Source organism: Trichechus manatus, unplaced genomic scaffold (genome assembly GCF_000243295.1).
Source record: "Trichechus manatus latirostris isolate Lorelei unplaced genomic scaffold, TriManLat1.0 scaffold00045, whole genome shotgun sequence".
Taxonomy (NCBI): Eukaryota; Metazoa; Chordata; class Mammalia; order Sirenia; family Trichechidae; genus Trichechus; species Trichechus manatus.
The window spans coordinates 4,837,053-4,849,920 of record NW_004443981.1 but is presented as its reverse complement, the minus strand read 5'-3'; the positions used below and the strand labels follow the sequence as shown (position 1 = coordinate 4,849,920).

Genomic DNA, 12,868 nt, shown 5'->3' with positions numbered 1-12,868 from the left:
GCATTCCTCCAGGTACGGGAGACGATGCCGAGATTTCTCAGGGAAACCGGCCTGTCTCCCCCATTCCACTGCACACACTCTGACAGCAGGGACCAGAACTCTGCGAGCTTCAGAGTCTAGTACAGCGCAGGGCATGCAGACCCTCGAGAAACCCATGTTGCATTTGATTTGTCCGGCAATTACCATGAGACCAGGCCTGCAACTGTGCAGAGCTGGATTAGCAAAGGCAGTGGTGGGAGCAGAAACTGAGTGGTCCCACCTCCCCACCTGCAAGGGGCTGGCCCACTCAGCAGAGAGCACCTTCATGTCCCAGGCACAGAGTAACCTCCTGGTCCCTTCCCAAGTAAATTATTCTGGCACATTTATTTTTCTTCCTTTTTCGTAAAATGCTACACTAGAACGGCCTCTTCAGTAATGGACAGTGTTTAATAAAAAATCCCTTTTCACACATTCGACTTTTCTGTTGAGTCAAACAGCCGAGATCTCTTCCATCCAAGGCGACACATGGCAAAGCTTTGCAGTTTCCATTTTTAACTTGGTGAGGAACGTTCCTCCGAGTTCAAGAGGCTGCCGAGTGGGTGCGCTCTGGATCGAAGGAGGCCCACATCACGTTGCGAGTGGAGGCTCTGGAAGTCACAGGGGGAGCAGATGGCCCGGGAGGAGGAGAGATGGCTAGCAGATGGTCCCGATAGTTTGGATAAGGCAAAAAAACTTTTGATTGCAAACAAATTGGTATTAGAAACATAGCAAGAAGCAGGGCCCACGCAGATGTTTGCTGTTACAATGGACAGGCACGCCACATCCACCAGAGAGGCACACACCCAGGAACTCAACAGGGGCTGAAGGTTGCGAGAGAAGTCTTAATCTCTAATTTGTCTTTTTCCACCCTGTTTATTAGTAATCGCGGATAAGGAGACGGGCTCACAGTTCAGACTACCCAAATTAAAAAAAAATCTGGCTCTGCTTGTGGCTGGCTGGGTGACCTTGGACTATTTACTTAATCTCTCTGATCTCCTTTTCCTTGTCTGCAAGAGGAAGACCATGACAGTAGCTGCCTAAAGGGTTGTTTGATGGTGTTAGCTGTCATCAGCCCCCAACTCACCGCGACCCCATACACAATGGAATGAAATGCTGCCCAGTCCTGCGCCATCCCCATGATTGGCTGTGGATTGACTGCACTGTCGCGATCTATTCCACTGGCTGGTTTCCAGGAGTAGATAAGTTAACGCATAGAAAGCACGGCGAATAGCTCCTGGTATGTAGTGAGTCCGTGTCAACTATGACTGTGACGATGATAACACCTACTATGTGCCTGATGCTGCTTAACACTCCTGTCCATCCTGTGGTCTGCCTCTCACAGCAGCCATACAAGGTGGATAGAAGCCGCTGCTATCTTCATTTTACAAAACAGAAAAAAACGAAGCCTCAAAAGATTATGTAACTTGCCCAAGGTCACACGGCTAGTAAGTGGCAAGCTGGGACTCAAACCCACACGTCTGCCTTCACCACATCAAACTGCCACCCACCTCCAAGAAAGAGCTGATGCCTGCTGGGATAGGAATGTTTTCTGGCTGCTAGAAATCTCTATACTTATCCAGTGCAACCTCCTTTCATTAAAAGAGGAAAAAAGGCACTAAGTCCCAGGCAGGATCTTTGCAGAGGCAAGACTAGAACCCAGATCTTGATCTACTGTATAACATACCCCATTCCCATGCCCCAAAGAAGGGAAGAACAGGCACATGGATGGCCGACTACCATCTCTCGGTCTCCACTAGTGATCGGATGGTGGCCCTGACAGCCTGTCCCAAGGTGGCTGGTGGTGCTTTCCCCAAGAAGCCACCCGGCTCTCTGGAGGTTGTCCTGCCCAGGAAATGCCCTCCCAGGCTGCCCCTGCCCCCTCGGGAGACTAACCAAACTGTGATCTCCCTGCCACGGAAATGCGTTCAAGTCCTTCCTTTTCCAACTCAGGATTCACTTTTATGATACACCTTTGAAACTTTGGATTTGTGACGCATCCTGCGAGCCTGCTGAAGGGGCTTTCCTGTGGACTTTTGTTCAGAGCCCACAGGCTTCATCTTGCTGCCAGAACCATCTCACCTCCTTGCCCACTTGTCCTGATGGACTCTTCGAAGCTCTAGGCCCCGTCCTCCTACTCCTGGTTTCTCATGCCTTCCACACCCTGCTCCCCACACGGGGTTGTCTGCAGAGACCGCCTGCAGCAGGTACCACCCACCTCCTCCTAGCCCACCTCAGCACCAGCTCCTGGGTGAGGTCTCACTCCCCACAGGACTCCACCTTCCCCCCACCCCCCAGTGGCCTTCACATCGGCCCTGGTACAGAATGAAAAGTAAGGTCAATCAGAGCTAAGACAGCAAAGAAAGCTCTTCCGTCTCCCTCCGGCATCCAACTCCTCATACCCTGAAATGCTGTAACCACCAACCTCTTCAGGATCCCTCTCAAGCAGCCTTCCCTCAGCACTCTTCTCCCAGCCTTCCTTTCATGGACACATACAGACGCCAGGCATTCAGAACGTATTGGGGAAGAGCACAACCAAACGTGACAAGGCAAATCTTAAAGGAGTCCTGGTGGCTCAACGATTAAGTGCTCAGCTGCTAACCGAAAGGTTGGCGGTTCGAACCCACCCAGTGGCTCTGCAGGAGAAAAGACCTGGCGATCTGCTCCCGTAAAGATTACAGCCTAGAAAACCCTATGGGGCCATCCTACTCTGTCACATAGGGGTCGCTATGAGTTGGAATCGACTCGACAGCACCTCACAACAACAACAAAGGGGGATTTAAGTTCCTCCCACAACAGTGGGGAAACCAAGCTCCTTCCCTTCTCTCTCTCTCTCTAAACATGAGGCATAGGGTATTGGAAACTCAAACAAACAGGGATGATATATCAGAAGGTTAGCTACTTATCATTCAATTTCAGATATGGGCCTTTGGAAAGGCAGTGTGAGAAAGGGGAAGCCAGGCCCACCTCAGCTAAATAGCCAAAATGTATAATAACACCAAACTGTCAAGAGTGAGACAAAAATCAAACAGCTTTTCTATTGCAGAGGCAAGTTCTACAAGGTGTGTCATCCTTCAGCATCCAAATCCTCAAGAGATAAAAAATCAAAACAAGAAAATTGTTTTCAGAAGAGAAAAGAAAAAATTGTTTGGCAAGATGTTGTTTACTTTTTAACTTGTCCTCATAAAATTCAATTGACAAATAGTTATTCAGCACCTACTATACACCAGGCATTGTATTATCTCTAGGGTAGGCAGACGAAAAATAATACGAATCATGAAAATAGAAGCTAATGTCTGAACACATACTATGTGCCAAGTGCTGTTCTAAACTCTTGATGGGTATTTACTCACTGAAGCCTAACAACTCTAACAGGTAGATGCAATTATCACCCCCTTAAACCAGTTGCTGTCAAGTTGATTTCAACTCATGGTGACCCTTCTGTGTCAGAGTAGAACACTGCTTCATAGTTTTCAGTGGCTGATTTTTTGGAAATAGATCACCAGGGTGGATTGAACCTCCAACCTTTTGATTAGCAGGTGAGTGTGTTAACCATTTATACCACCCGGGGACTCCCCATTACTCCCTTAGCGTCCCCATTTTACAGATGAAAAAACTGACATACATACTGTGGTTGAAAAAGCAAACAAGGCTTTCACCTTTTATATTCTGATAGTTGGGGGAGGAAAATAGATAATATAACAATGAGTAAAACTGGTACCCTGCAAAGAGCTAAATCAAAATACTGTAATCTCAAGTGACTTAGAGTCTACTTTGGATTGGACTAGCGGGGAAGGCCTCTGGGTGGGACAATGGCCGGAAGGAAGTCCCCATGTTGGATCTGTGGGGAGGAAGTATTGTTCTCAGATGCTACAAAAGTGGGCCACAGAATTCATCCGTCACTGGTTCTGATTTCTCAGGGAGCATCCGTGTTTTTAGGAGCTCTCCAGGTATTTCTCACCTGCATGCCAGGGTTGAGAAGCACCCGTTTCCATCCTTAATGTCTAACACCAGGTGCCACTATGGAGAGATGTGAGGAAACGTGTTGGTTCCCGGCAGACTCAAACTCACTGCCACTCATTCCTACTTTCCACATTTTGGATAGAGGGGCCCACTTCCTCTTTTAGTGCTTTCTCCACACAGACCATGAAAATAAAGATTGAAGGTCCATAGGCCCAGGTCATGCCTTTAGATCTCCAGGGAAAAATTAAGTCATGAAATTTCCACAACATCAGCGGCCAAAAATGAAGCAGACTTTTTTTTTTTTTAGCTTCCCTACGTTTAAAAAAACTAACTGGTTTTCAGGAAAATCCCTATGTTAAACAAAGTATTAGCTTTTATTCAACATTCAAATATTTATTAAGCACCTACCAAGTGGCAGGCAGTGTTCTGGTGCAGTGCTTCTGACTCGGGTGTGCATATGAGTCCCCCAGGATCTCCCTACGTGGTGCAAATGGTTTGTGCTCAAGTACTAGCCTAAAGGTTGGCAGTTCAAACCCAGCCAGTGGGACCACGGAAGAAAAGGCCCAGAGATTTGCTTCCGTTAAGATTACAGCCAAGAAAACCCTATGGAGCAGTTCAACTCTATAACACACGGGGTAGCCACGAGTAGGAATCAACTCGACAGCACCTGGCAGCAACAACAATAAGCTCCCAGGTGATGCTGACCACACTTGAGTAGCAAAGCTCTAGCCAAATAAGCATCAACTCTGGCTTCATCTTGGAATCACCTGGGGAGTTCTGCTTCCTGGGTCCCACAACCAAACCAGATCTCCGGAGGTGCGGCCTGGGCCTTTAAAAAATATACATAAAGGTCTCAAGCTGATTTTACTGAGCAGCCAGGATTAAGAACCAGTCCTCCTCTGACTCCAAGTCAGTGTCTCGTCCCCCATCCCTCTTCCTTTGCTAGTGCTTTCTCTGTCACACTGCCATCATGTAGGAGATGAGAAGACGTGGAAAGGGAGGGGAGGAGAATGGCAGAAGACGTTAATCTCCAGTAACGAGGGCAGTAACAGTTATGGTTAAGCAAACGGCCCCAGGAAACAGGCTATCTGGGTTCAAATCCCACTCTGCTGCTTTTTAGCTGTGCGCCCTCACGCAAGGCACTGGTCCTCTCTGAGCCTCAGTTTCATCATCTGCAAAATGGAGATGCTAATAACGTGTCTATCTCACTGGGTTGATGGGAGGGTTAAATTAGAAGAGTGTGTGGCACAGGGTCAGTACAGTGGAAGTGCTGCCTCTTATTCGCTGACATCTTATATGGCATTCTGCAGTAACTGCTTCATGTATCCATCACTACGGCTTATAATACCTGTGGGTTCTGCAGCTGACCACCTGGGCTCTGCCACTTGCTAAAGGAGTGGTCTGGAGCTTAAAAACAACAACAACAAAACCCACTCCTCCTGGCATAGACCAGTGAGCAAGAAGCCAGCCCTCAAGGGGAGACAGACGATGAATAAATAAATTATTTCAGATGGTGATAAAAAAATCACTGCTGTTGAGCTGATTCCAACTCACGGCGACCCCATGTGTTACAGAGTAGAACTGCTCCGTAGGGTTTTCCTGGCTGTAATCTTTACAGAAGCAGATCGCCAAGTCTTTCTTCCATGGCATCACTAGAGTGGGTTTGAACCACCAACCTTCAGGTTAACGGCTGATCACAAACCACTCGTGCCGCCCTGAGACCTACTCAGATGGTGACATGTGTCATGAAAACAATATAGGGTTGTGTGACGGTGGGGCAGCTGGGCGGCATGCAGAGTGGTCAGGGAGGGCCACAGGTGTGGAAGCAGATCGCCAGGTCTTTCTTCCATGGCATCACTAGAGTGGGTTTGAACCACCAACCTTCAGGTTAACGGCTGATCACAAACCACTTGTGCCGCCCTGAGACCTACTCAGATGGTGACATGTGTCATGAAAACAATCTAGGGTTGTGTGACGGTGGGGCAGCTGGGCGGCATGCAGAGTGGTCAGGGAGGGCCACAGGTGTGGTGGGGGGCCCTTCAGCTGGAACACAAATAATGAAATGAAAACAAATAACTAGGATCCGGGGATATGACGGAGGCAGAGCAGGGAGTCTGCTCTCCACAGAGACTCTTAAGTGAAGATGAGGGCAGGGTCCTGCTCATATCTTTAGGAAACAAAGTCACCTCCTTTCACAGGCAATGAGGAACGTTCAGATGGCACTGAACATGGGACACAGTCCCTGTCCTGGAGGTTCTTGCAAAGACGTGAGCTAACATGGGTTGAACGCCAACTGTGGCTGGGAGCTCTGGCTCTGGCTGGTTTGACTCTGTAGGAAAGTCTGAAAGCCCCATCTTCCCACATCCCTGACAGACTCGGACTCGGATATCAGGACTAGGAGCCCTCTAGCTTTGGAGACAATGCAGAAGGAAGCCTCCAGAAGATGCAAGAATTCCCTCAATTCTTTATGGGGAAACTCCTATAACTGTGTAGAAAAGAGGGCAGCATTGGATACCACCTTTCATCATGCCCTGAAACTCACTTAGAGCTCTGGCCCACCTTTACAGCAGTCCCAGGTTGGGACCTGTGGTGAGCAGTTGCGAATTAAGTTCTGCTCCCCATTACCCACCCCCAACCTCCTACTCCCACTCCCAGGCCTGTCTGGAAGAGGGAAGGGATTCTGTCTCCTCCCTCCGGAGGCGGAGCCCGTGACCTAGGTCTAAGCCAGTCCTTCATCACCACCGAGTTGTCCCCAAGTTGAGATCTTGCCTTCTCTACAGGACTGTAAGCTAGTTGACAGTAGGGGCTGTATCTTAGGCCTTTTTATACTCCCCCAAGAGCCCACCAGGGCTGGATACAACAGGTGCTTGGCATATTAAAAAAAAAAAAAAGTTGCTGGTGGGTCAATTCCAACTCATGGTGACCCCATCCGTGCAGAGTAGAACTGCCCCATAGAGTTTTCAAGGCTGTGACCTTTCTGAAGCCGGTCACCAGGCCTTTCTTCCAAGGCACCTCCACGTGGGTGGGTTTGAACCTCCAACCTTTTGGTTTGTAGTCAAATGTTTACCTGATTGTGCCACTCCTACTTGTGAAATAGAAAAGGGGTAGATATTCTCAAGCTTGAGGGACAAGGAGGCTGGAAGGAAAGGCAGGCCTCAGCTCTGCCTGGCCTGGGAGGAGAGTTGGGAGTAGGTGTGATGGAGTGGGGAGGGCATGGGATTTGAAGCCAGAGGCCCCACGAAGGCTCCTGCCAGCCAAGCACTCTTGGAAAGTCACTAAACTTCTGAGCTTCACTGTCCTCATCTTTGCAAAAACACTGTTAGGATTAAAGTGCTTAATACATCAAAATGCACTTTCATTCCATCACTCAACCAACATTTACCAAGTCCTTGCTGTGTGCCAGGCTCAATTCTGAAAGCGGTAAACACAATGCATGATGCAAATGTTAATTATTGCTAATGATATTGCTGCCGTCCCTCTCTTTCCCTCTCCACAAAAGGGACAAGGTCAGGTCTTCCTGCCAACTGACTGCTTATCCATTAGCGTGATAATTTTTTATCAAAAAGTACAGTGAAGAGACAGGGCAACATGGGGCATGGAAGAAGTACAGCCAGAACGCTTTGTAGAAGCGAGGATAGTGAGACTTCATCTCATTTACTTTGGACATGTTACCAGGAGGGACCAGTCCCTGGAGAAGGACATCATGTTCGGTAAAGGAGAGGGTCAGCAAACAAGAGGAAGACCCTCAACAAGAGGGACTGATGCAGTGGCTGCAACAATGGGCTCAAGCATAACGATTGTGAGGATGGCGCGGGACTGGGCAATGTTTCATTCTGTTATACATAAGGTCACTGTGAGTCAGAGCTGACTCAGCGGCACCTAACAACAACATCGTAGGAAATCAGGCCCTAAGCCGACATGCCCAGACTGTGCGTGACAAGTTACCCAAGGAGGACAGAGCCAGCCCAAGACGAGAGTACCAGTGAACTAGAAACCAGTTAAAAACGCGTTAACCCCGATTCTTTACTCAGAACAGCTAACACTTTACTCAGTGTTCCCTATGTGGATGGTGCCCATTCTAGTGCTCAGGACCCTGGAGACCGAAGCCTTACACAATCCCCGGCACATGTTGGTTCACCACACACATCCACCACTTCTGGCTAAGAAAGACGACGTCCTGGGGGGAGTTCAACAATGAGACAAATACAACTGCCTGCCGGGTCCCCAGGATCCACAGGATGTCTCAGGACAGGATGGTCAAGGTTCAAAGGGAATCCTAGTAACTTCTTTACCTCCTGTGCCCCAAACAGGCTTCTCTGAAGGCATCCTGAGATCATGGAAGCTGGTGGTGTACAGAAGAGCACAGCAAGTGTTTTAGACCAGGCTGTGAGGGGAGGCCCTGGCCTTCATAAGTGAGCAGAACTAACCAAACGTTTTAGTGGCACAGGTTCAGGTCCTCATTCCAGCTTCACCACCTACAAGTGTCATGACTTTGAGCAACTCATGTCACCTCCCTTGGTCTTTCCTAACCTAGAAAATGGGGATAAGACCAGCCTGAGAGGGTGTGAGGACAGGACTGCCAGCCAGGTGCTGTTCCTTTGCTACGGTTTCCTTTCCTTCTGCACACATTCCCGTTCAGAGCCTCACTAGATTCTTCCAACAGCCCTGGAGCAGGCAAGGACTATTCTGCCCATTTCGCAGGTGAAGAAACAGATACCCAAAGACAGTAGGCACCTTGCCCAGCAACTAGGTACACAAGCCAAGTGGCTATAAGAAAACCTCAGAGTGTCCAAAGGGCTTTGAAACACATCATCCCACAAAGATCCAAGAGCTGGAGCCAGAGCTAAAGTCCAGGACTTCCCTGTCTGAGGCCTGGGCACTTTCCACGCCCTCGCTGCTTGCCAGTACACGCTCTTCTCCTGAGAAACTTCTTCACTTGTTTAAGTAAAACCTGCCTATGGCAAGGGGAACAGATAAGATATCATCCCCGGAGCCCTAAAGTCTCTGATCCCCTAGAGAAGTCTGCAGAAGAACATCAAAACTACTTTCTAAAAATGCACAACAGAATTTCAAATTCTCAGTGGAATCCAGAATCTCTGGATCCATGGAGGCTGGATGAGCCCCCAAAACTACTGCCCTGAGATAATCTTTAAACCTTAAACCAAAATTATGTTCTGAAGTCTTCTTTGAACCAAAAAATAGCTTATCTTAATTAGTAAAGTACGTCTGCTTTGAGCATTGTGCTCTTCTAAAGCATTACGTATGTAAGATCAAACTGACAACAGCAACTCAAAAGGCTGGATGGGAAGCTCAGGGGGCAGTGAGTTTAAGACACTGGTGGTAGAATAATGTGGAAAAGGATAGCAAGAATGGTAGCACAACTTGTAGAACGTAAACCAATGTCACTGAATTGTACATGTAGAAATTGTTGAAAGGGTGTATCTTCGGCTGTGTATACTTTCACAAAAAAAAAAACTACCTCCCAGGGTGAGCAGAATCCATCCATCTCCCAAGGTCTAACAGCACCGGGAATTTCCAATCCGTAGAAGGAGCCCCAGCGCCCTAGAGTGTCCTACCCCTGCAGCTCCCGAATGTGTCCCAACTCTGGTGGGTCATCCCAGAGTGCCATCCACCAGAGCCAACTCCATGGACTGGCTGCCCTAGAGCCCCTGCAAATGGATACAGTGAACAAAAGGAGAAGCAAACAAAGACACAAGGGCAAACAAACAAAATCAAGGGAGCAGGGAGAACACTTGGCCTTTTGGAGCATTGTGAGGATAAAAATAAATGTTTTAAACTCCCGAATGTGACCTTTTCAGTTGTTGGATAAAGACAGCACTTGAGTTGCTTGGCAGCACAGCTGATTAATATCTGTCTGTTGATTACCTTTCAACAACTGGCAGCTACCCTTCCCCACTCAGGTACATAAAAACCACCTTTCCCAGCTCTGGCGGCAACTGCCCACATAAGCACAGTCTCCAGGCCAGGCCAACTGTCTTGAGGTGGGGGAGATCTGTGTCTTACCAGGATCTGTGCAGTTCTTAGTTGCCTGACTCCCGTTCACCGGCGCCATCAGCTTTCTATTTCTCCATGCGTCTGCTGGAACCTGTTTGCTAGCAGAAGCTGTTTTATGCCCTGGATTGAAAAATAAGTCAGTATAGTACGGCATTCTCAAACTGACCTCACACATGTGTATCAAACTATGTCAGCAATAGCCCTGTTTGACTACAGAGAGTCACCTGCAGAGAGTGATACAATTATTAGAAGTACAATATCCTCCACTTACATATAGTGACATTTCCTGAATCTGGTTCATTGTTTCTAGTTCCAGATGGGTCAGCAATACGTGATCTGACTTTGGGCAAGACCTCTCCGGCCTAAGCCCCTCAGAGGTGTAACAAAAAGCTTGGATCCAGTTGTCGTTGAGTCAACTACGACTCGTGTGTTAGAACAGAACTGTGCCCCATAGGCTTTTCAGTGACTGACTTTTTGGAAGTAGATCGCCAGGCTTTTCTTTCAAGGCACCTCTGGGTAGACTCAAACTTCCAACCTTTTGGTTAGCAGCTGAGTGTGTTAACCATTTGCACCACCTAGGGACTCCAGGGTTTGGATACCAAAAAAAAAAAAAAAAACACCAAACCCACTGCCGTCGAGTTGATTCCGACTCATAGCCACCCTATAGGACAGAGCAGAACTGCCCCATAGGGTTTCCAAGAGGTGGCCGGTAGATGTGAACCACCGACCTTTTGGTTAGAAGCTAAGCTCATTTGGATAGGTGACCATTAAGTTCTCTTCCTGTAAACATATTCAGGCAGCCCCTGCCCTGGTAGAAACTACAAATGGCTAGTTATAAGTCAGCAAGCAGGTAGAGAAGGTTGATGGGGTCTGGCCCAGTGCTTCTCACACTTGAATGTGCGCACACATCACCTGGGGATGTTAACATGCAGATTCTGGTTCAGGAGGTCTGGGGTGAGACCTGAGATTCTACACTTATAATAAGATCCCAGGTGATGCTGATGCTCCAAGGGTCATACCTGAGTAACAAGGGAGAACATATGGATCCCAGTGACCAACGGTGGTTGAACTCCTAAAGATAATTCCTGATCTAGCAAATAAAAAATGATTCTCACTTTCTGACCTTCGCAGTATTCATTTACCTCTCCTGATCACACACAGCTTCGGCTGGACAGTAATGCCTCCTCCAAAATGCTGACATCTAAAAGCCTCTAGGTATTTTGTTATTTCTGGTGTGTGTAATTGAGGGGGGATAAAAAACACATCGACTTGCCCAATTGCAAAGCTCCAGGTCTTAAGATGTTCAAATCACCTTTCTGGGTTTCTGTTGGCAGAGGCACATCTTAACCCTGTAGCCTCAAATCCAAAGTTCAGGTTCTGAAGGGCAGTATTTTTTAAAAGTTCGATCAAGTTTCACCGGGGTTTTGCCTATCACTGTAAACCTCTCTAGTCTCTAAATGCTTGTAACCTTCCTAATTGCTCCAGAAGGGACCAGAGACAGAGCTTTACACCTCCATGCTGAGTGATCTAAATCACCTACATTTCTTCTTTTTTTAACGTGAAAAATAAAAAAGGTCAGAGCATCCAACTCAAAACGGGAATTACAGTGAGGTGAATGTCTTCTGAAGGTGACACGTGGGCTCACATCCCCATGAACACACACTGTGGGTAAGTTTCTTCTCTTTCCCCACTGCATCTCAAATTTGCATATCCTAGGGGACTCCCAAATCCCTGGGTCTCTTCTTGGAGGAGGAGGTGTGGATTGTGGGACAGCCACCAGCCCTCTCCTTCCGTGGGGATTAAGAGGAGTTGAGAGAAGCGATGCTGAAACATGGCAGCAATCGCCCGCGGGGACAGACTGCCCCACACATTTAGGATTTGAGGAGGACGCGTCAGGAAGGACACCCAGGGCTCCGCTCTGGACCCGGGCAGGGGCGAGGAGAGGGCCGAGAGGCAATACAGACCCCTGCCCTTGAATCTGGGCTTTCTAGGGACGCGAGGCACAACCCTCGCCGCTCCGCAGAGAAGCATAGGGGACAACTCCGTTTAGCCCTTCCCAGACCGGGAGAATCCACTCCTCGACCCCACCGCTGCTCTGACCCTTCCCCGTGCACTCCAGGCACAGACCCTGGGCAACGAGAGGCCAGCAGTTTAAGGCTTTTGTCTTTACAGTAATAGACCCGCAGCCACGACCTAAGCCCCCAGGGGCCGTGCACAGCTCAGGGGATGGGCGCCACAGCTCAGAGCCCAGATATCAGTACTCCTGGGTGCACTCTAGCTGCCGGGCGGGGAGCAGACTGAATGAACCCTTGAGACCAAACCGGCGAGAAAAGGGGAGACATCTCGGAGCTGCCCCTCCAGCTTCCTAGCCCAAGTCCCCCAACACCCGGGGTAGGGGCGGGGGCAGCCTGCACCCGGCACCTACCCAAGCTGCCGATGAGGCCGGACGCACAGCACACCAGGGCCAGCACCGCGCACACGAAGCCAACTTGCTGCGGCAGCATCTCTCGCCTCCTGCGAACTTTGCGCGGCCGGAGGGGCCCGCGGAGCGCCATGCCGGAGCGCCTGGGTGCAGACCCTGGGGAAGGATGGAGATCTTCAGAGGCCGGAGTCCTCTCTGTAGCCGAGCGGCGCTAGGGCTGGAGCAGGCGACAAGGGGCTCAAAGGCGAAGAGCTGCAGGCCAAAACCTCATGGCCCGCAGGCGAGGTCGACAGGAGAGCGTGGAAGGGAGCAAGGCAATGGGGCGTGCGGCGCCGCCGGGGCTTAGGGTCCCGCGCGCGGCGTGCGCGTTCCGCGCACCATGGCTCCGGGGTGAGGAGGCGACGCCGGCGCGGTGGCGCTGGCTGCCCTGGCTCGCAGGGCTGGCGCAGTCCC

The 12,868-nt window shown here is 49.5% G+C and overlaps 1 protein-coding gene across 2 annotated transcripts in view; it reads right to left on the bottom strand.

Annotated features, from left to right (window-relative positions):
- The window catches only part of SLC24A4 (solute carrier family 24 member 4), a 210,439-nt gene extending 197,891 nt beyond the window's left edge, over positions 1-12,548 (bottom strand). For both annotated transcript variants that reach the window (XM_004376678.3, XM_004376679.1), the window contains exons 1-2: positions 12,419-12,548; positions 10,003-10,113 (exon numbers count right to left, since the gene is read on the bottom strand). In XM_004376678.3, coding sequence (XP_004376735.1) covers positions 10,003-10,113; positions 12,419-12,548 — 241 coding nt within the window. The remainder of the gene's footprint in view (positions 1-10,002; positions 10,114-12,418) is intronic.
- Between the last annotated feature and the right edge of the window lie 320 nt (positions 12,549-12,868).